This window comes from Camelus bactrianus, chromosome 2 (genome assembly GCF_048773025.1).
Source record: "Camelus bactrianus isolate YW-2024 breed Bactrian camel chromosome 2, ASM4877302v1, whole genome shotgun sequence".
In the NCBI taxonomy this organism is placed as follows: domain Eukaryota; kingdom Metazoa; phylum Chordata; class Mammalia; order Artiodactyla; family Camelidae; genus Camelus; species Camelus bactrianus.
The window spans coordinates 81,687,487-81,709,132 of record NC_133540.1 but is presented as its reverse complement, the minus strand read 5'-3'; the positions used below and the strand labels follow the sequence as shown (position 1 = coordinate 81,709,132).

At 33.1% G+C, this 21,646-nt stretch overlaps 1 protein-coding gene across 5 annotated transcripts in view; it reads left to right on the top strand.

Moving 5' to 3' along the window:
• Nucleotides 1–21,646, top strand: part of CENPC (centromere protein C) — a 62,702-nt gene that overhangs the window by 4,635 nt on the left and 36,421 nt on the right. For 4 of the 5 annotated variants that reach the window (XR_012499752.1, XR_012499756.1, XM_010967538.3 and 1 more), the window contains exons 2-8: nucleotides 571–617; nucleotides 1,763–1,833; nucleotides 2,505–2,599; nucleotides 8,277–8,382; nucleotides 15,141–15,426; nucleotides 16,240–16,455; nucleotides 19,450–20,060. Coding sequence is in view for 3 of the 5 variants with exons in the window: in XM_010967538.3 (XP_010965840.1) it covers nucleotides 571–617; nucleotides 1,763–1,833; nucleotides 2,505–2,599; nucleotides 8,277–8,382; nucleotides 15,141–15,426; nucleotides 16,240–16,455; nucleotides 19,450–20,060 (1,432 nt within the window). In the remaining 2 variants the exon portion in view is untranslated. The remainder of the gene's footprint in view (nucleotides 1–570; nucleotides 618–1,762; nucleotides 1,834–2,504; nucleotides 2,600–8,276; nucleotides 8,383–15,140; nucleotides 15,427–16,239; nucleotides 16,456–19,449; nucleotides 20,061–21,646) is intronic. The other variant, XM_045504684.2, reaches the window with a different exon arrangement.

Here is a 21,646-nt window from a genome sequence, read left to right as displayed (position 1 = left end):
TCAGATCTCGAGTTTCCTAGTTCTGCATAGTTAAGGCTTTCTCCTGGCATAACAGCTTCACTCCTCATCCAGGACAGTATCTTGTGAGCTTACTTTAGGCCGCTTCTGCTTTTACTCTGTTTCATCAGTTACCACGTTTTCATTTGTTTTCCATCTTCCAGAAGTTAAATTTGTGTGTCCACAGATAGTCCTCTCTTCCATTCTCTTTCTCATTGTCATTTTATGTCAGTTTATTATTTTACTACTTCAGAGGGATCTCCCTGTAGGGAAAGGTGGTAAGTAGATATTATTAGTTAACCAACTTGAATTATTGGAAGCCCAGATAATATGATTTTAATGGAAAAGGTATGGGAGGAGGGGGAGGAAGTGGAAGAGGATGTAATAAATCCCAGGGTAAGGAAATAGTGTAAACAAAGTTTTGGAAACAGTAGATATGAGGCAAGTTCTTTTTCACTTGATCCAGAAGAATTCCTCTTTATAGTATTATAATACACAATCACTAAATACTTGCTGAATGAATAAATGAAGAACTTAAATTTTCACCAGATTGATGATTTACTTTTCTTTCAGGATCATCTTAAAAATGACTATAGGAGAAGATTCTGCCGATCTTCCAGGTGATTTATATACTTAAGCTTTTAAGATGATTTTTATTGCCATCTTCAGAAAGTAGAATTTTTAAATGAAGAAAGGAAAAACTATTATCTCTAACTAAAATAATAATTTCTATGCCCACTGATTGTGTAGTCATCTTAGTTATTTTATATTAACAGAAGACTATTAATGCAAGCAGTGCAGTGACTTAATGGAAGTGAGAAAAGAAATTCACCTGTTAAATGGTGGACCAGGAAGAAGCAGTTTCAGTTCTGACTAAATGACAGCTATGGGGAAACACTCTAAAGTCGATTGAATGGTAATAATAGAAAGATGTAGTTTATTCCATGGAGCTAAAAGAAAAGGTGGATGTGGTTCTAAAAGGGCAATAGAAGGATCTTTGTGGTGATGGAACTGCTCAGTATCTTAACTGTGGTGGCCATATCTGAACCTTCAAATGTGATAAACTACACAGAACTAAATACACACACAAACATAAACACACAAATGAGTACATGTAGAACTGGAGAAATCTAAATAAAATTGTAGATTCTATCAATATCAGTATCCTGATTGTGACAGTAAACTATAGTTTTGCAAAATGTTACCTTTGCAGGAAACTGGATAAAGTCAAAGAGGGATCTCTTCTATGTTATTTCTTACAATTGTACTTGAATCTACAATTGTGTCAATACAACTTCTAAGTAAAAATGTATACTGATTCATAAGCTCCTGTTAAGAGTAAAGATACTGAATCAAAAGTGCATTTGAAATCTTGTGGGGAAAACTGTGTTACTTGGAGCTGTTAGGACTTCTGACCATAGAGAATTAAAGAAGCATTTCAGGGTTGTTTGAATTTGCTCAAAAGAGTTTATGTTCTTGTTTAGGTATAGCAGTGGTCTAAAACAGCTTTAGTCATGGCTATTCAGTCAAGTAATTTTATTGTTAATGTAGACAATGATGTATTACTAAACATCCTTTTCTAGGAACTCTTGGACTCCCAAATACTTGTTTTGTCCTCAGATAGTAATGGTGATATTTTTCCTATTAAGTAAATTAACATTTTATAGTAAGCAGATAAGGGATTGTCAAAGTAGATGTTAATAGGTAGCAAATATCTTTTGGAAATGATACGTTGACATTTTCCTTTCTTTCCTGCTTTTTTTAGGGCACCTGACATTAATACGGAGCAAGGCCAGAATATACTGAAAACCTTACTAGACTGTTTTGAAGAAAAAAGTAAGGTTTCATTTCTACATGGACTTTGAGGGTTGGGTTGGATGAAAATATAAATTTTTCCTATTAATATCAAATTCAGCAACTATAGTATTTAAATATATGTAAAATATTTTCCTAGGAATTTTGAGTACACGTACAGTTCTTGTACCTTCTGGTCCACTGAAGACAATACTGGCAAAAATGAGAATAATTTATTATTCCCTTCAGTCGTACTAGATTCCTATAGTCTAGAAGTCATAAATTTAATTATCATACACAGGAGAAAGTATTTCATGTAATGGAAATAAATGTGCAGAATTCTTGGGCTCACTGGAGAGCTTGAGATACCGTTTGGTGATTTCCTAAAGAAAAGATGAATTATGGCAAAAACTTTTCCAAGTGTGGGTCAGCATTAGAAGGTATTGGAATAAAAGAATAGGCCAACCAGAGAAAAACAGATGCATCTTTTTATAAGCTCTGAAAGAAGAACTGGCACATGTTTTTCCAGGAACCTTGTTTGTCTTTTTTAGTTCCAGATGCCTTTTAGGAACATTTGACTATCGAATTGATGCCTGTACTTCAGTTAAACTAATTGCATTTAAAAGAATCAACAGAATTCTTCAGACTTCTTTTAATTGTAACCGAAAGATTTTATACATATTTTGTTTTTAAAAATTTTTAACTTTTTTTAGGTCTTGCCAATGATTTTAGCACAAATTCTACAAAATCAGTGCTTTATTCAACACCTAAAATAAAAGACATTTGTATTCAGTCACCAAGCAAAGAGGTAAGTGAAAAAAGAGAACTGGTATAGGTTTAATATTTTAATGAATGAAGCAGTACACAATATATATAGTTAGATACATTTTGGTTGTTTGTCTTATTCTTATTCTTATTCTTAAAAGGAAATCCTATATTCCCATTGAGTTTATATAAAATGTAGAGGTATTTTTTGAAAATTTTGGCCTGACATTTCCTGTGTTTGAAATTGGAGGTCTGGGAGTTAGAATTATCAAATGTAATGCAATCACTTTTCACTCTTCCTAAAATAATGCTTAAATTAGGTTTTTAGGAAAGTGGGCAACTATTAAAGTTCCTAATCCAGGTTGTCAAGTTTGGTTGTTTTCTGAAAACGGAAGGCAATTTATTGCTATACAGGGGACTCAATCTTTTATTGATTATATATATCTTAAGAGGATAGGTTGACGTAACTCTGTAAAATAGCACTTTGGAATAGAGTTTTTGAAGCTTATAATTGAAGACCAGTTATTCAAAAGAACAACACTAATTGGAGAGAAGAATTGGATATAGACAAACCTTGTTTTATTTGCTTTATTGCCCTTCACAGATAGTGCATTATTTACAAATTGGAGGTTAGTGGCAACCCTATGTCAAGCAAGTCTGTCAGTACCATTTTTCTGACAGTATTTGCTCACTTCGTGTCTCTTTGTCATATTTTGGTAATTCTCACAATATTTCAGATGTTGTCATTATAATCATATTTGTTAATGATGATTTGTGATCAGCGATCTTTGATGTTACTGTTGCAAAAAATTGATATTTAGAAGGCTTAGATGATCAGCATTTTTTAGCAATAAATATTTTAAAATTAAGGTATGTACTTTTTTTAGACAATGCTATTGCTTTTTTAGATAATATGGTATATTAATATTAATATACTACAGTATAGTGTAAACATAACTTTTGTATGCACTGGGAAATTAAAAAATTCATGTGACTTGCTTTATTGCAATACTCATTTTATTGAGGTGGTCTGGAACTGAACTCACAGTATCTCCCAGGTATGCCTCTAGTGCTGGAAATAACATTCATTAAAAACTTGTGTAAACAAATAATTAAACATATATAGCCTTTTGGTTACAAGGAATGAAGACAGATCCATCCTGTCAGAATTGAGAGACCTTTAATGTGATAAATTGATTTTTGAAAGTTAAATCAGCTAAATTTCCTGGGATAATCATGACTTGGTCATAAAGTAATAACCTTATTTGATTTGGTTTGCTAATATTTAAGATGCTTGCATCTATGTTCATGAACAATATTGTCTTTTTTCTCAAAATGTTCTTGTAGGGCTTTGGTATCAAGGTATCAAGGTTATGCTAGAGGTTCCACTTTTAGGTGGGATGTAATAGATTGCAAGATTGCAGTAGGTCAACACCCTTGGTGCAATTGCTAGTTAAAAAAGAGAATGAAATGCAAACATAATATTTTTAGAGACATTGGGAGTTGTGGAAGCAATAAGGGCTAGTTGAACTAAAATTCCAAAGAGAGAAGAATCCTTAGAAGATGAGTTGATGTTGTTAATCATTTTCTTCCCTGAGAGTATTTACTAATTTTGGGCAAAAGCTGAGGGTTTTGGATTGGCCCAGGCAGAGGGAGTCTACTGTGGGAAAGTAGGGCTTTTGTTACTAGTACAGGGATGGCATGACAAATTGAAATCCTGGAGGCACCCCAGGTGGATAGTCACTTTTCCTTAAAGAACATTTGTAAGTTCTGAGGTAGTCAGGAACCTTGGGCCGGAAAGGTAGAGTGAAACATGTAGTCTTGGTATGCTAACAAGGCAAAATCCTGTTGCAGGAAAGGAGCCCACTACAAATAGACATTTGCCACATTTTGAAGCAGTCTGGGACAGAGGCTAAAAACATGTTAAACAAAAACCTCCAAAGGACTGAACTGAATACATTGCAATCTTTAAGGGCTAAACAGGCTCACCAGGTTCTCAGTCACCCAGAAGAACTCATTCTGAAGGACACAGGGCAGGTTACAAGTGGCCTGGGTCTTACTAAAATTTTATGTCAGATCCAGCTCAATCCTTGAGAGTGAGGATCTAATCATTTCAATCCAGTCTGCTTAAAAGTAGAAAAGGAGAACCTACTATATAGAAAGATATTATTGGGCACTTCTACTTTTTTTAAATAAAACCTTTTGCTTTGAGATAATTGTAGATTTACAAGCAGCTATAAGAAATAGTAGACTGGAAGACCCTGTAGGCTTTACCTAGTTTCCTGTAAAGGTACCTTCTTGCAAAAACTATAGTACAACATCACAAGTAGCGTACTGACACTGATGCAGACAGGATATAGAACAATTCCACCACTACAGGATCCCTTTTATCCTTTTATAGCAGTACTTACTTCTCTCTCACCCTCACCCACTCAGCTCCTGAAACCCCTAATCTGTTCTCCATTTCTACAATTTTGTTATTTCAAGAATGTTATTTAAATGGAGTCATATAGTATATAACTTTTTGGACTTGTCTTTTTCACTTAGTATAATTCTTTGGTGATTCATCCAGGATTTTGTGTATATCAATAATTCATTTCTTTTTATTGCTAAGAGGTATCTCATGATATAGATACACCACAGTTTGCTTAGCCACTCCCTTATCTCTTAGTTTTCTCGATTTAATTATCATGGTTTTAAAATTTGTTGATTTTCTGTGCACCTCTGACTAATTTGTCACCAGTTTTTCTGACAGAATGGTGAATGTATTCTCAGTGTATATAGACCCATCAAGTAATTTATCATTTTCAATTTTTTTCTGGAGATATCCTTTGTAGATTTCTCTACTCTGATTTTTGCTTCTGTCCACCCATAGGCTTGTCACATAGGTGTTGCTGTGTGACTTCCCTTTATCATCCAGGGAAGTTCCTTGTCTTTTCTCCTGTACTGCAGCTCATATTTCTTGGATCCCAAATCTTTTCTTTTTTTTGTTTGGTGGACTGATCCTTTAGTAGCTTCCTGAGAATTTAAGACCTTAAATGTTTGAAAATAGCATAACTTTACCCTCATGATGGATAATTACAGGTATAAAATTCTAGGTTGGAAATGATTTTCCGTCAGATTCCTAAAGACGTGCTCTTTTTTTTTAATAAAGCTTCTCGTGTTGTTGAGAATGCTGTTTTGACTCCTTGATCCTTTGTGAGTCACTATTTTTTCACATTTATAAGCTTTTAGAATCTTTTCATCTGTCTTTAGTGATCTGAAATTTCATGATATTTCTTGTTGTTAGGTTCTTCTAACTTTTTGTATTAGGATTTTTTGGTACAGTTCTATTTCCTGCAGGTAACTTTTTTGCTTACTTTGCTCATTGCCTTTTACACTAGAGCCTTTGGTCAGATGTACAGTGATCCTTAGTGGTCTCCTCACTTTTAAGAGTGTAAAACTAAAATGGTGATTGGAAACTCTACTTTCATAGTTAGAATTTTACATTGGTAGATTTTGCTGTGGTGTGATCTGTCTGGATCATGTCATTGTGGATGTCCAGATGCTAATATCTATAGGTTTTTTCTTCTTTTGGCTTGATAAGTTTCTCTGACAAAAAAATCTCTCCTGCTTGGGGGATCTGATTCTAACTACAGGTGTTCTCAGCCAGATGGGGCAAGAGGGAAGAGGTGCAATTTGAATACTTCCACTTAATATCTCTGTTTTCAGTGTGTTCTTATCTTCAACTGTGTCTCATGTCACTGAGCTCAGAGTCTCTCTGATTTGAAACTCAAGACAGTAAACATCTAATCTTCTGTTAGAGTTGGGAGAGGAGGGACTCCGTGACTGACTGCTTCGTATACATATTTTTAACAACTCTTCTCTTTGCAGGCCATACCTGGACCCCCTCTTTTAGAGGTGCCTTGTACCTTGATCTTACGGGTTTTTCCGTAAACATAAATCTGTGTGCTTCTGGGCTTTCTCCATTGCTAGCATATTTCTGCTCTTTCTGGGCTGGTTAGTTGCTGCTGATATGCTTTCCAACCTCAAAAAGTTTATTGACATCTCTCATCTACACTTTTTTTTCTCTTCATCCTTCTGGGTTTACACATGTTAAAAAATCCTTAGTGATGTCTCAGGAAGGAGCAGAATATTGTGAAAACTTACTTTTGTTACTTTTGTCATTGAGTTCCATAGTGTATCCACCGCTAGCAGTGTAGTGGCTCCATTATTTATGTATTCCCCTGTTGGCAGATTTTTAAGTTGTTTTCCCTCTATATCACAGTGATATAGTGAACACTTTTGTTTATACCTCCTTGTATACATGTTGTAAACTGAATTTCTCTAGGATATGCACATTTGAACTGCACTTGTTAAATATTGTCAATTTTTTCTGCAAAATTGTTCACTTGTTTTTTTTTCCTGCCTGCCGTGTATTGAGATTTCTCTTTTCTATATTTTTAAAATTTATAACTATGTATTTCAGATTTTCAAAAGAAAAAATATATGTACATAAGGTATTAAAAATAACAAATGAAAACCCATGTGACCATTCCTCAGTGTAAAAAATAACCAAAACCTTTGAAGCATCTATGTGCCCCTTTTTGATCCTATTCTTTTGCCTCTCCTCCCTGTGTAGAGGTAACCACTGTCTTAAATTTCATGTTCATCATTCTCATCCTTTGTTTTATAGTTTTACCACATATGGATGTGTGCTGACATTTATGTCAGCATTTCTTCCACTACTTATGACAGAGGTCCTACTGCCATCCATCCACATGTTGTGTGCTTCACTAGATAGGACTCATGAGTCTCTGCATGTAGTTAGGTGTACTCATGACTAAGATGTATTATAGGCATACAGTCAGGATACAAAGCCACTTCAGTTAGAGAAAAAGATGCATCAGGCAGAGTCTGGAGGAATCCATACCAGGCTTCCTATGTTCTCTAGAGGGGCCACAAAGAATACACTCATTGCATCCACCAGTGAAATGCCATAAAACATGTACAGTCTTTCTACTCTGGAAAGCCTTTTGAGACTTGGCCCATTTTATTGGGGGCTGGTTAAATATAACCCTCTGCTCACCAAAGTTCTGTATTCCCTGAGGGGAAAAAAAAGCAGGTGTTTACCATAAATCACATTGTTTATACAGACAGGCTGGCATAGCAGGTACAACCTTACCAGTTGGTAATGGAGGAAATATTTTGAAAGCCAGGTCCCTAGGTGCCAGCCAAAGACTAGTCCTGTAAGCAGGTTTTTAAGTGATCAGGCCTGCTACATTGACACTTCTTCTGCATAGAATGAATCTCTAAATACTATATATGTGTGTATATATATAGTTTTTCATGTTTTTGTGTCTGTTCTGAGCTTTACATAAATGAGATTATATACTTCTGCAACTTGTTTGTTGTTTAGCTAAATCATTCATATTGCTGTAGTTTATTCATTTCACTGTTGTATTTGTAATTTTATGTTATATGACTATATCATAATTTATCCAATCTTCTGTCAGAATAGGTTTTTAAAAGCTATTAGAATAATGTTTTTATGATAGCTTATATGAAATTTCAGTGTTACTAAACAATGTGAAATTGTTTTCTAAGTAGTTATTTAAGCTTGCATCTTTAACAGCTGATCTGTTGTTTTTAAATACTGTTTTTTTTCAGTTTAAAAGCAAATGTGTTTTATCAGAATTGGTAATTTAATAGAGCAGATCTAATGTTGTATCTCTTTTTAGACTCAGTGCCAGAAATCACATTCAAAGTCAGACCCAGTTTCTTCAAGAAAGAATGAAGCTTCCCTACAGTTAATTATAGAACCAAGTGAAGTTGTCAACAAATCAGGTTTGTAGCACCTCCATGGGTGATATTTGCCTACATATATTTAGAAAGGTAGAAATGCTGAAGGTAACATGTATGCTCGCTTAAATGACAAGGTCAGGGTCAGCCTGGGCAGAATTGTGAATGGATGAAGTTATTTTTGATTCCCTTTCACATCCATGGTCAGTGTTTTTTTTGTTTTTTTTGTTTTTTTTGACATGAGTAATAAGTTTTATCTATTATCTCTTTCTTTGTTTTAGTGGTAGGAATGTTGCTTATTAGGATGTAGTGAGAGACATTAACTAATAATTATTACAGAGATCATAACTTCAAGAGTTTTCAAATAGATTTCTTTTTTCTGTTTTTTTTTTTTTTTCCAGAACAACAATAAATATTTATTGTCTCACACAGTTTCTGTGGGTCAGGAATTTAGAAGCAGCTTTAGTTAGATGGTTCTGGCTTGTAATCTCTTAAGAGGTGGTAGTCAAGATGTTGGCCAGGGTTGCAGTCATCCGAAGGCTTGACTGGGCCTAAGGCTATATTTCCAGGATGTCTCACTCATGTGGGGCTGGTTGCTGGCAGGAAGCCTTTCTTCCCTCCCAGGTGGGCCTCTCCAGTGGCTTCTTGAGCAGTTTTTTTTTTTTTTTTAACTGAGGTATAATTGATATAACATTATATTAGTTTCAGTAATACAACATAAATGATTTGATAGTTGCATATATGTGGTCAGTATTCTTTTTCTCTCTTCTCCATTTTGTTCAGTTTCTTTTAGTCAGTTATATGTGCTGCTCCTTTTTAAAGTTTTATTTGCATTTTTTTCAAATTAGAAAAGTCCTTCATTTGAGGTAAGAGTCAAAGATTTAAAAGAAAAAGATACTTATCGTTACTGTCCTCATCCTGCTGAGATAGCTTTTGAATCCTTCCATATCTTCATTGGTTCTCCTGAGTGAAAACATATATATATATAAATAAATATAAATGTGTATGTACATGTGCACGCTTTCAGAAGAGGCTTTCCCAATTTTCTTTTATATCAGCAGTGTAAGAATCTTACCTACTAGGCTATTTATGATTCTACTTTTTTGCCAGTTTGATCAGTATTAAATGATCTCATTGTTACTTTAGTGTCTGTTTCTGTGATTATAACTGAGTTTGAACACCTTTTTATAAGTTTACTTTAATTGTCAAATATGTGGCTTTTTTCTTTTACAGCTTTTGAGTTTACTGTTTTGGTTAAAAGATCTTTTTTATCCTAAGTGTATATGTAATATCTTAGATTTTCATCTTAACATCTTTTTTTCTTTTTAATTTAAATTTTTAATCCATCTGGAATGTGTTTTGGTATATAATGTGACATAATATTATAATTTAATTTTTTTCCCAGGTGGTCAGTTGTGCCAGGTCTATTTATTAATTAAATAATTCATTCTCTTTGAATGTGCTACTTTCATCATGTATTAAATCTCACATATCATTCAATATACTTTTGAATTTTGTTTTATTTCTTTATTCTTGATGTCAACACAGTACTGCTTTACTAGTAGTTTTATAATATGTGCTGATATAAAGGTATTGATATTCACTATTCTTTCATTCTCAGACCTTTTTTCTTCTTATAAACTTTCAGTTTTATCTAATTTCTGATAAAATTTTATTGGGTTTTTAACTAAAAAATTACATTTAATTTGTATAGTAATTTTGTGAAAATTGATCTTTTTGTGTTATTTAAGTTTTCTACATGAGAACATATACATAGGTATTTATGTCCTTCAAAAGTGTATGAAGGGCACTATCAATAGCATGAAAGGATAACCCACAGAATGGGGGAAAATATTTGCATATAGTATACCTAATAAGAGCTTTATATCCAGAATATATAAAAAATTCCGGCAATTCAACAACAACAAAAGTAAACAACCCAGTTAAAAAGGGGACAAAGGACTTGAATAGACATTTCTCCAATTGGCCAATGAATGTGAAACAGTGGGTTAAATCCATTTTATTTGCATTGACTAATTGAGGTCATTTAAGTCCTCCAAGTGACATGTAGCCTGAATAACAAGATGTTTGCCTGAGTTGTTTTTTAGGAAGGTGAGATCAGCTGCATTTAGTTTGAGCTGAGCTGGTTAAGACTATATAGGACCACTGGCCCTTCAGCTGGATGGGCTTGAAGGTCCACTTGGTGACCATTTGACCGTTTATTAGAGTCCTGCGCAGAATGACGATTATTGCAACTTCTTTTTAATTACCTTTCCCCAAGCTCCCCACACTTTAGTCTCCCAGCTTGGCTGTCTTGTTAGTAAATCTCTTTGCTGCAAAACTCGGTGTCTCAGCATTTTGACTTGCTATGTGACTGACAAGTGGTTAGCAACTGCATGAAGAGTTGTTTAGCATATTAGTCAACAGAGAGAGTGCAAGAGAAGTGCAAATCAAAACCCCGGTGAGATAATGCTTTGTACATATTAGGATGGCTGTTATTTTTTTTAAAAATGAAAATAACAAATGTTGACAAGGATGTGAATAAATTGTGCATTGCTGAATGTGCAGCCACAGTGGAAACAGTTTGGTGGTTCCTCAGGAAACTAAATATGAAGTAATATTTCTACTTCTAGGTGTATATTCAAAAAAATTGAAAATAGGGACTCAAACAGACACTTGTACCCTAGTGTTTGTAACAGTATTATTCACAATACTTGAAAGGTGGAAACAACCAAAGTGTACCATTTACAAGTGAATGGACAAGCAATGTGGTACATGTGTGGAGTGGAATATTATTCAGCCATGAAAGAATGAAATTCTGATGTATGCTGCAACATGGAAGAACCTTAGAATCATTGTGCTTGAGAAATATATTCATTTAGTGACATAAATTTCCCTACCTACTGCTGTAGCTGCATCCCACAGACTTTGATATGTTGTGTGTTCTGTTCATTTTTATTTCTGTGTATTTTTTAAAAAATCCTTTGAGACTTTCTCTATAACCCATTGATTATTTAGGAGTGTGTTAATCAAAGTGTTTAAGGTTTTTCCCTTAGTGATTTCTTGATTTCTTTATGGCATAGCATATGCTATGTGATTTCAATTCTTTTAAATTTGTGAAGGTTTATTTTATCTTTATGAATATTTCATGGGCACTTAAAAATATGTATTTTGTTGTTGAGTGTAGTTGACCATAAATATCAATTATGGTGTATTACTAATTTTTACATTGTTAGATGTAATTTGCTAAACTTTTGTTGAGAATTTTTTTCATCTAAGTTAATGAGAGAGAGTGATTTGTAGTTTTCTTTCTTATGCTCTATTTGTGTGGCTTTAGTATTAAGGTAATGCTCATCAACCTTATAAAATGAGTTAGATTTTATTCCCCCTTCTAATTTCTGAAAGGGATTATATAAAATTGGTTTTAATTCTTTAAATTTTTGGTATAATGTTTCTCAGTGATATCATCTGGTCTGTGGGATTTCTTTTTCAAGAACTTTTAAGTTACAAATTCAATTCTTTAATAGTTATATAGGACTGTTTAGGTTATTTATTTAATCTTGGCACAATTTTGATAGTCTATGGTTTTTGAAGAATTGATCCATTTCTTCTAAGTTGTTGAGTTTATGAACTTAAAGTTGCAGCAGTATTACCCTGTTATTTTTTTAATGGCTGCAGGATCTGTCGTGATATACCATTTTATTCCGGATATTGGTGGTTTGTGTCTTGTCTTTTTATCTTTGCTAATTTTGTTAGAGGTTTATCATTTTTATTCACTTTTTAAAAAGAGCTAGCTTCTTGTTTCAGTAGTTTTCTGTATTGTGTTCCTGTTTTCATTGATTTCTGCTCTTATTTTTTCTATTCTTGTCATTGGTTTAGTTTTATTTTGTTCTTTTTTTAAAATTTTTGAGGTAGAATTTTTTATTTTTATACTTTGGTTTATAATCCAGTAGTATTTTATTAATTTTGTTATTCAGATTGTTCCAGCTTTGGCTATTAGAAGCTCTTTGGCTCCTATGCCCCTTTGACAGACCCCATTTTTATTGTTTTATTGCTATTGTTCTTGAATACTTCCTTCCCATCTGGAACTACAGGATGGTCCAGGCTCATCTTACATATTTCCTGCCCCTATCATTGAATCAGCCATTTCTCCAAGGACCCAATGGTTCTTCTTACTGAAGAATGGTATTAGGAACCAAGATCTTGTTGCTAGGTGTGTTGTCACTCGTGGGGTGTTACTGCTTTAGGACAGTCTTAACTGAGAGAGCAAGAAATATTTGTGTTTATCCTAACTGGTATGTATATACATATTTATAAATATTTTTCCGTGTAACTGTATCTGTATTAAGTTAAACATGAATTTAATTTTTAAAAATTATAGTAAAATAGTATCACATAAAACTTATCACTTTAAACATTTTTAAGTGTACAGTTCTTTGGCACTAAGGACATTCACATTATTTTCTGTCACCACTAAGCATCCACAGAACTTTTTCATCTTGCAAAGTTGACCTCTTTAAACTTCCACCCCCACTCTCCCAGCTTCTCGTAACTGTCATTCTACTTTCTGTCTCTGAATTTGACTGCTCTAAATACCTCATGCCAGTAGAACTGTGTAAATTTTGTCTTTTTGCAACTGGCTTATTTCACTTAGCATAATGTCCTCAAGTTTCAGCCATGTTGTAGCATGTGTCAGTATTTCCTTCCTTTTTTGTGTTTTGCTTTTGTTTTTTAATGTCGTATGGTTTATTTTATCATCTTTTAAAATTTTTAGGTCAAAAATTTTTTAATTGAGGTATAGTTAGTTTACTACATTGTGTCAGTTTCCTTCTTTTTTTAAAGCTGAATAATATTTCACTCTATATCATATTTTGTTTTATCCATTTATCCATTGATGGACATTTAGGTAGTTTCCACCTCTTGTCTTTTGTGAATAATGCTGCTATGAACACAGGTGTACAAATACTTCTTTGCTTTTAGTTCTTTTGGATATATATGCAAAAAAAGATCATATAGTAATTGTAGTTTTAATTTTTTGAGGAACCACCAAATGTCGTCCATACTGGCTGCATCATTTTACATTCCTACTAGCAATGCACAAGGATTCCAATTTTTCTGCATCTTCACCAGTACTTGTTATTTTCTTTCTTCTTTCCTTCCATCCTTCCTTCCTCCTTCCCTTGTTCCCTCCTTCCTTCCTTCCTTCCCTCCTTCCTTCCTTTGTAATAGCCTTTGTAATAGCCAATCTAATGAGTGCAAAGTAGTATCTTCCTGTGGTTTTTATTTGCTCGTCCTTATTGTTATTAGGGAATTTTAAAATTAAAGCAGTTAGATACCACTACACAACTTTAAGAATGGCTAAAATCCAAAAAACTGGCTCTCTTTTGTAGCTCCTATTTCTTTGAGAGTGTCTGTGTTTTTATTTGTTTCAAGATAATTGAATGTTAAGATATTTTTATGGTGGTTACTTTAAATAAATTTTTGTTAAATAATTCCAGCAACTGATTCATCTTGTCCGTTTTGGCTTCCATTGATCATGTATTCTTGTTCAGGTTCTGTTTTTTTTTCGGTTTTTGGTATGTGAGTCATTTTGATTACAGCTTCAACATTTAGCTTATAATGTTAAGGGACTATTGTATTTCAGTCTTTTGTTATAGCACATAGTAGTCCTGTTTTGGTTTAATGTGTAGGTTCTTGCCTACTTTTGTCCTAACAGTGGTATTTTGGTTTGTTTCATTTTCTGATGCTACAGGGAATTCACCAATATTGTCTGTTGTTGCTTAAGGCTTCAGGTTAGCAAATGTACCTTCTTCCTTCCAGCTTTCAGAATTCTATTGCTGTTGTTTGTTTTAGTTGTATTTAAAGGGAAAAGCAGGAAGAAGTGAGTCTATATCATTTTGTTCCAGAACCAAAAGCCCTTTTTTGGCTGTATTTTAAATTTTTGATCTTTGCTTTTTAAGAGTATGAATCAGTATGAGAATGAGTTACTACTCAGCCATTCTACTTTTTCTTTCATATTTGAAGGTTGAGGGTTAAAAAATATATATATTCTCTTTATATAGCTATAAGGATATATCTATCTATATATTCTCTTTATATGTATATATAAAGATATATCTATATATGCATCTGTTCTGTGTATGTGTAAGTATAAAATTGTGCTCATCTAGCTGCCCTAGTTACCTGACTCTTAACCTAAAGATTGAATCTCATAATTTCTCTAGGATTACTTCATTATTTTAGCGTATATAGATTGATTCAAATCTTAAAAATTTTTTTTTTTACTTTATTGTGGTAAGAACATTTCACATGAGATTTACCCTCTCAACAAATTTTTAAGTGTACAATAGAGTTTCATCATCTATAGGCACAACATTGTACAGTAGATCACAAAAACTTAATCTTGTATAACTGAAACTTTATAGCTGTTAATTAGCAACTCCTTATTTCTCCCTCCTTCCAGCCTTTGGCAGCCACTATTCTAGTCTTTCCTTCCATGAGTTTGACTATATTAAAATCTTGAATAAATTTACTATGTTAATGAAATTGTGAATTTTCTATGTTTGAGGATTTTAGTCATTTCAAAACTATGGAACATGCACCAAATACACCTTCCAGTTAATTAATTCCATTAATTATAACTTCTAAAGTACTTATGGATTTTAATCATAGATCTTTGATTATAAATTTAATGACCTGTGGTCTTTGGGAAACTTTCTAATTGTTGCTGAATTTTAAAAAGCACATTCGGTTCTAGTATTATTATTTACAGAGTTTTTAATATCTTCATAATTTTCTTCTAGTTCAGGCCCATGAGGTTCATCAGAAAATTTTGGCAACTGATGTTCATCCTAAAACTACATCTGACTCAAGAAAAATGTCAAATAAAAAACTAAAAGATCATCACAATGAAGCTGATGAGGAATTTTACTTATCTATTGGTTCACCTTCTGGTCTTTTGGATGCAAAAGCACCTTTATTGCAAGAGGCTGTTCTGTCTGCTGCCCAAAAGAGAGAGACCTACACTTCTGAAAATTCAGTAAATATGCTGCCTTCAAGCACAGAGATTTCTCATAAAACCAAAAAAAGGTGAATTTTTATTTATTTAAAAAGTATCAATCTTACTGTAAAAATTTTACCTTTTATATTAAAAAGTGAGTAATTTAGGTTTATATATATGTGTGTGTGTGTGTGTATTTTTTTTTTTTTTCTTTTTAGTGGAGGTACTGGGTATTGAACCCAGGACCTTGTGCATGCTAAATATGCACTCTACCACTGAGCTGTACCCTCCCCTCTTAAGATTTTGCTACTCAAGGTGTGATCCGTGGCTTAGAATCAAGAGCAATGGCATTATCTAGATGCCAGTTAGACATCTTTAATTCTTTTTTCTTCTTTTTTATTTTAATCTATTTATTTAGTGAAAGTATTGGGAATTGAACCCAGGACCTTGTGCAGCTTTACCATTGAGCTATGCCTGTTTGAAATGTGGAATCTCAAATCCTATGCTAGACCTACTGAATCAGAATCTACATTTTAATAAGATTCTCCATATGATTCAAATTCATATTAAATGATTCAAATTCATATTAAATGATTCAAATTCATATTAAATGTTTGAGAACTAGTGCTCTAAGTTTTATATATATATATATATCTTTGTTACATGATTTAACCATTCTTTTTCTCTTATTTTTTTCTATTGACAAATACAAAATTTATTTTTTCTGAGCAATTTGCAGTGTGTATTTTGTATAAGAGAAACACATCAGCATTTACAAATTTTAAATAACGGCCTGTTGGAAAATTCTTTAAATGGTTGTAGTCACTGTAAGAGAATTCAGGAAAACTCTTAACTCAGCAAGTGGTGGGAACATTCAGCATGTCTTCTTTTTAACCTTTTAGGTTAAACTTTGAAGATAAGGATGTTTTGAAGAAAGTAGACATAGCAAATACAGTATCAGAGATAGAGGATAAAATACCAGAAGGATCACAAGAGAGTAAACAGTCAGGAACATCTCAAAAAAGAATACAAGATTCAAAATATGAAAATCAACCACAAGCTAGAAAGAGTTTTTCAACAATGTTTTTAGAAACTGTAAAAAAAAAAAGTGAATCCAGGTGAGTTATTAAGATACTGTGCACATTTTTCTTTCACATTGCATGAACAATATCTAATGTTTTTAATGCTGTTTAACTAGAAGTTAATCATAATTGACACAGTTTTTAACTGAAATTGTGCCTAACCCATAAGGAGAGTGTAGTTTCATACCAGTAAATTAATCCTAAAGCCATCATCTAATGGATACTAAATCAGATGTGAAAGATAATAAGTTTATTCAGCTTTCATTGCTTCTGCTCATCAGCAATTTCTAATATGTATGGTATCAAAGAATAAAGGCAGTATTTGGAAACAGAATTATGTCAGGGTGCCTGTATTTCACTATAAGGGTTTTAACTATTTTTTTCTATTTCTTTTGATTGTGTCAGTAAAAGGATAGTCCTAAAGTAAGTTTTAATCTGTTCCCTACTTAAAAACCTTCAGTGGTTCCACAGTGTCCATATGGTGATTATTAACTGTGGCTGCACATTAGAGTTAACTAGAATTCATGGCAGCTAAGGTTGAGAACCGCTGGTCTATAGTATAAACATCAGACTTGTCAGCTGGTATTTAAGGCCTTCACTGTCACTACTGAACTGTTTCTACCAACTTGGTTACGTACTTGGAGTTGTCCCGGCTTTGGCACACCTTTTTCCCTTGTATGCCAATCTGCATTTTCTTCCAAGGGCCATGGTAGGCTTCTGAATTTTTCCAAGTCCCACTCCAGTGTTTCTTAAAATAATTTCTTGCCTGTATTATAGTTTACCTCTTTTATGTATGTCTTTCTTAGTAGGTTAAGATACAAGCCCTTCTTTCCAGGAGTTTGGTTTCTTTTTTGTGATATCTGAAAGAATGCTAGTGAATATATTAGACAGGTTTTATAAAAACATGATGAATGAAAATTCCTCTTTTGTTCAATCTCTTTTCCCATAGTTGACTCCTCCTCCCAACCCCCATTTCCCTCCCTCCTATACTCCCTGTCCCTGTATGTGTGTGTGTATAAATTCTGTGTATATATATATACACACACATATATGTGTGTGTGTGTGTGTGTATATACATAAACATCTTTTACTCCTTTTATGGATGTTGTCCCCACCATCTGATACAAATAGATTACACTTATGGGCTAATTATATCTATGTCCAAAAAAGTAAGTATTTAAAAAAATTTTTTTTTTTTTCAAATGAGCTAGTGCATAAGTGTTTAATTTCTATAACCAGATGTAACTACTCACTATTCCTGGTACTTTTTTGCTTCTTTGCTTTTACTTACGCTCTTTTACTGCCTTTCTTGCATTTCCTCATGACCAAATCATAGCCATCCTTTAACATCCAACTCAAATACCACAGTCTTTCTTGATTTTTCCATCTAGCCAGAAGTCATCTTTCTGTATTCTGAATTTTAATAGTGTTGTCTTGGTCCATTTGGGCTGCTATAACAGACCAACATAGTCTGGGTGTCTTACTAACAATAGAAACTTATTTCTCACAGTGCTGGAGGCTGGGAAGTCCAAGATCAAGGCTCAAGTAGATTCAGTGTCTGGTGAGGCCTGCTTCCTGGTTCAGAGATGGCTGTCTTCTTGCTGTAACCTCAGATGGCAGAAGGCAGCCAGGGGGCTCTCTGGGGTCTCTTTTAGAAAGGTAGTAATTCCATTAATGAATATTCCACCCTCATGACCTAATCACTTCCTAAAGGCCCCACCCTCAAATACCATCACTTTGGGGATTAGGTTTCAGTTTATGAATTTTGGAGGTATGTAAACATTTGATCTGTAGTGTCAAGATTGTTTCCTAAGAATATCTATGGTTTGAATAACTTTGAAATTATAGAAGTCTCTTGAAGTAGAATAGAGGAGTGGATTTGGACAGTTCTTGTTGGCTGGTTTGGGAAGGCTTTATTTTTAAATACTTAATATTACTTCTTTAATATATGGAATTTATAGATATTACAAATAATATACAATAAAACAAGTATATTTATAACATTTCTTTATATTGCTTTCTTTTAGATTTTCTAGTTTTCTAAGTATATAAACTTGTAAGACTCTACCTATTAGAAGACTATATTTCTTAGCATATATGTATATGCATACATACTTACATTATAAAATTTACCAGGGGTTTGAGATTAGAGAAGTAGAGAACATATTTTTATTTAATCTTTTTTTTGTATCTTAAAAAAGAGAAAAAAAAACTAGACATGGTAATCTAATTCTTCCTTTCTAGCATTTTTTCCGTTGTGTCTAAAAATAGTTATACATCCTTACTCAAGTGAAAAAGGCAGAAACAGGAGTACATATTCTAGCTTGTAATTGGGATGTGTTTATTTTTGCATATTCCACTCCAGTATGTGGTTTGCTCAAGGCTGTTGTCATAAAAAGGAAGGAAATACAAAATGAGTTCATCAGATTACCAACTTTTGAATAATTCCTTCCTTCTCTAGAAAGCTTTTCCAACTAATTGGAAGAGGTGCTATGTAATCCCAGTGTTTACCTTTCTAGATACACTCCATTTATTGCTATACTCTGATTACAGTATTAAAACACATATGAAAATTTCTGTGATTTATCAAACTTAAAATGAATTTTTACATAAAATAATCTATAATTTAGCAGTGTTTTCTTGGAATATTAGACTTTATGATGTCTCAGAAATAATCTTATTTTGGATGTGAAGAAATTCAAGCCTCAAGAAATATCTATACAAACACAAATGGCATACATTTTTGTACTGTCAGTCAGTGTATCTGGGCTATCTCTGGGTTTCATCTGTTTAATATATGTAATGAGTGGAGGAACATCAAATTAGTTGATACCTAGGCTTCCTTCTAGCTCTAAATTCCTGTGATCACATTAGTGTTATAAATGAGTGTGCTCAGATATTATAGAAATGTAAAAGGATGGAGTGATTTTAAAAGATAACGAAAAATGAGGAAATATGAACTGCTCTTTAAAGCAAAGGTAAAAGCTTTACTTTTTTTGAGCTATTATTTATTATAACATTTTGTTTTAGTTCTGTTGTTAGGCATATAGCAACTGCTCCACCTCACTTATCTCCTACAAATAATACGAAGTTATTAGAAGATGAATTTATAATTGATGAATCAGATAAAAGTTTTGCCAATGAGTCTTGGATTACTATACCAAGAAAGGCTGGGCCTCTGAAACAACACACAGTATCCCCTGCTGAGAGCACTGCACCCCTTCAAAGGAAGAAGTCAAGAGAAAAACATGACAATGTATCATCTGCAACTTTCACAAGTAACAAACATTCTGGCAAAGCTCACTCAGTAGAGAAATCTCAGCCCTCTGAACAAAAAATACTGGGTAAGAGTTGTGCTTTGACGGATGAAATGGAAAATAATTGCAAATCTACAAAATATGAAATGTATCCTGAGAATGCAAAAAAATCATCTGGAAACAAAAGGACTGTAAAACAAAAACAGGGAAGAAAATTTAAGGCCAGTGTAGTTGAAGAACAAGTTGTTATGGAACAGTCTAAAGATAAAAATATAAATAAATCACGTGTTGCTCAAGACAAGTTACAAAGAAATTCAGACCGAAATACAGAAGAGTGTGGAGAGAGAAATGTTCAAATTTCCCCAAAACAGTTGCTACCTGTGGGTAAGTGTTTATATTAGATAAAGCTATGAATATTATTCCACCACTTTGTGTTTTTGTAATATTCCTATTTTGCTTTGGGAAGTAGGCAGAGTAAACTTAATTCTATAAAGAGCCTCAAATCCCTACAGACTCTTCTCTAGAATCTCTTTATTTTACATTGTAATTCCAATTTACAATTCCAGGTCACTTGATTTTTTTGCGTAGCTTTTAAGATAGCAGCATATATAAGGGGAGAAGTGAAAGGCAAAAGCTTAGTAAACCAGGTAGTTACCAGAACACATCATATGTTCTTGAGGGTTATTAAAATATAAATTGGGAAAAAGTCTCAGTTGGTGGGGCTAGTTCTTGCAGATGAAAATTCATACTCTTCTATTCCATTATTACTCATTTATCTAATAGTCATTAAATGTCAGGCACTGTAGTAGCCTGTGAAATTACAAAGATTACTAATGCACATTTTCATCATTCAAAAAGATCAATCTGGTGGGGTCTGTAACAGGACCAGCATATAAATATACATCCACAGGATGATAACAGAAGCATGGAGAATAATCATATAATTAATATCTTAATAAATCTTTTTATCTTGGGTTATTATGTCATTTATCATCCCAACTGGGACACATGAGAATAGGGGAGGATGTCAGGACAGTAAGCATAAACTAGGATTGTCCCAGATGTACGTGAAGTATGGCCTCCCTCCTTATGTCATCACTGTATAAGTGATTGAGGTTTGTAATGATGACACTATCATGAAGAAAAGATCAATTTGTGCTGTTTGTATCACTTTCTAAGTAACAGAGAGAAAAGAGAGTTTTTACAAAAAGAATCTTCTCCAGAATAGTTAATGGAATATAAAACACTCATTTTGTTTACTTTATTATTACCTTATATGTGTGTAATATAATTTAATCCTTCTTAACAATACTATAAGGTAGGAGATAACACTCAAAAGAAATTAAATATTGGTCGAGGATCTGTCCCAACGTAGAGCTCATATTTTTTCAGTTCTATCAAGAAGTTTTGAAATAAGTGAAAATATTGTTGATTCTCAAATGGAAAAATGTTAGCTAATGGGAAAACTTTCTTGGCCAGAATTATATATTTGCCTGAAGGTTCTAAATGACTATACTCTATTGCTAATATAGAGGGGAGAGAGAGTATATTAAAGCACAATACCTAAGCTAGCTTTTATAAAATTAAATTCCTCTTTAATATAGGTTATCATTTACTCAGTTATTTTAGCTTTCATTTTATATAGTAACATAGACTTTATATCACCTGAAATAATAATAGTTTTCGCACTCCACATTTTCAGACTTTGTATGTGTCTTTGTGTGTTTGATAAATTCTACTTAGAATAGAAGGAAAAATGATCTATTTTGTAGTCTTCTTTTGTAAATGTCAGATATGTCCCACATTTTTTTTTATTAGAATTGTTCTTTTTTCTTTTGCTTTCTTTTTCTTTTTGCTTCATTCTGTTTCTAATTAGCTGTTGGTTATTTTAAGAAGATACAGCATAAATAATCTAACTGAATGGAGAATGATAGTTAACATTACAAGAACGCTATTTTCTTACTAGTTCC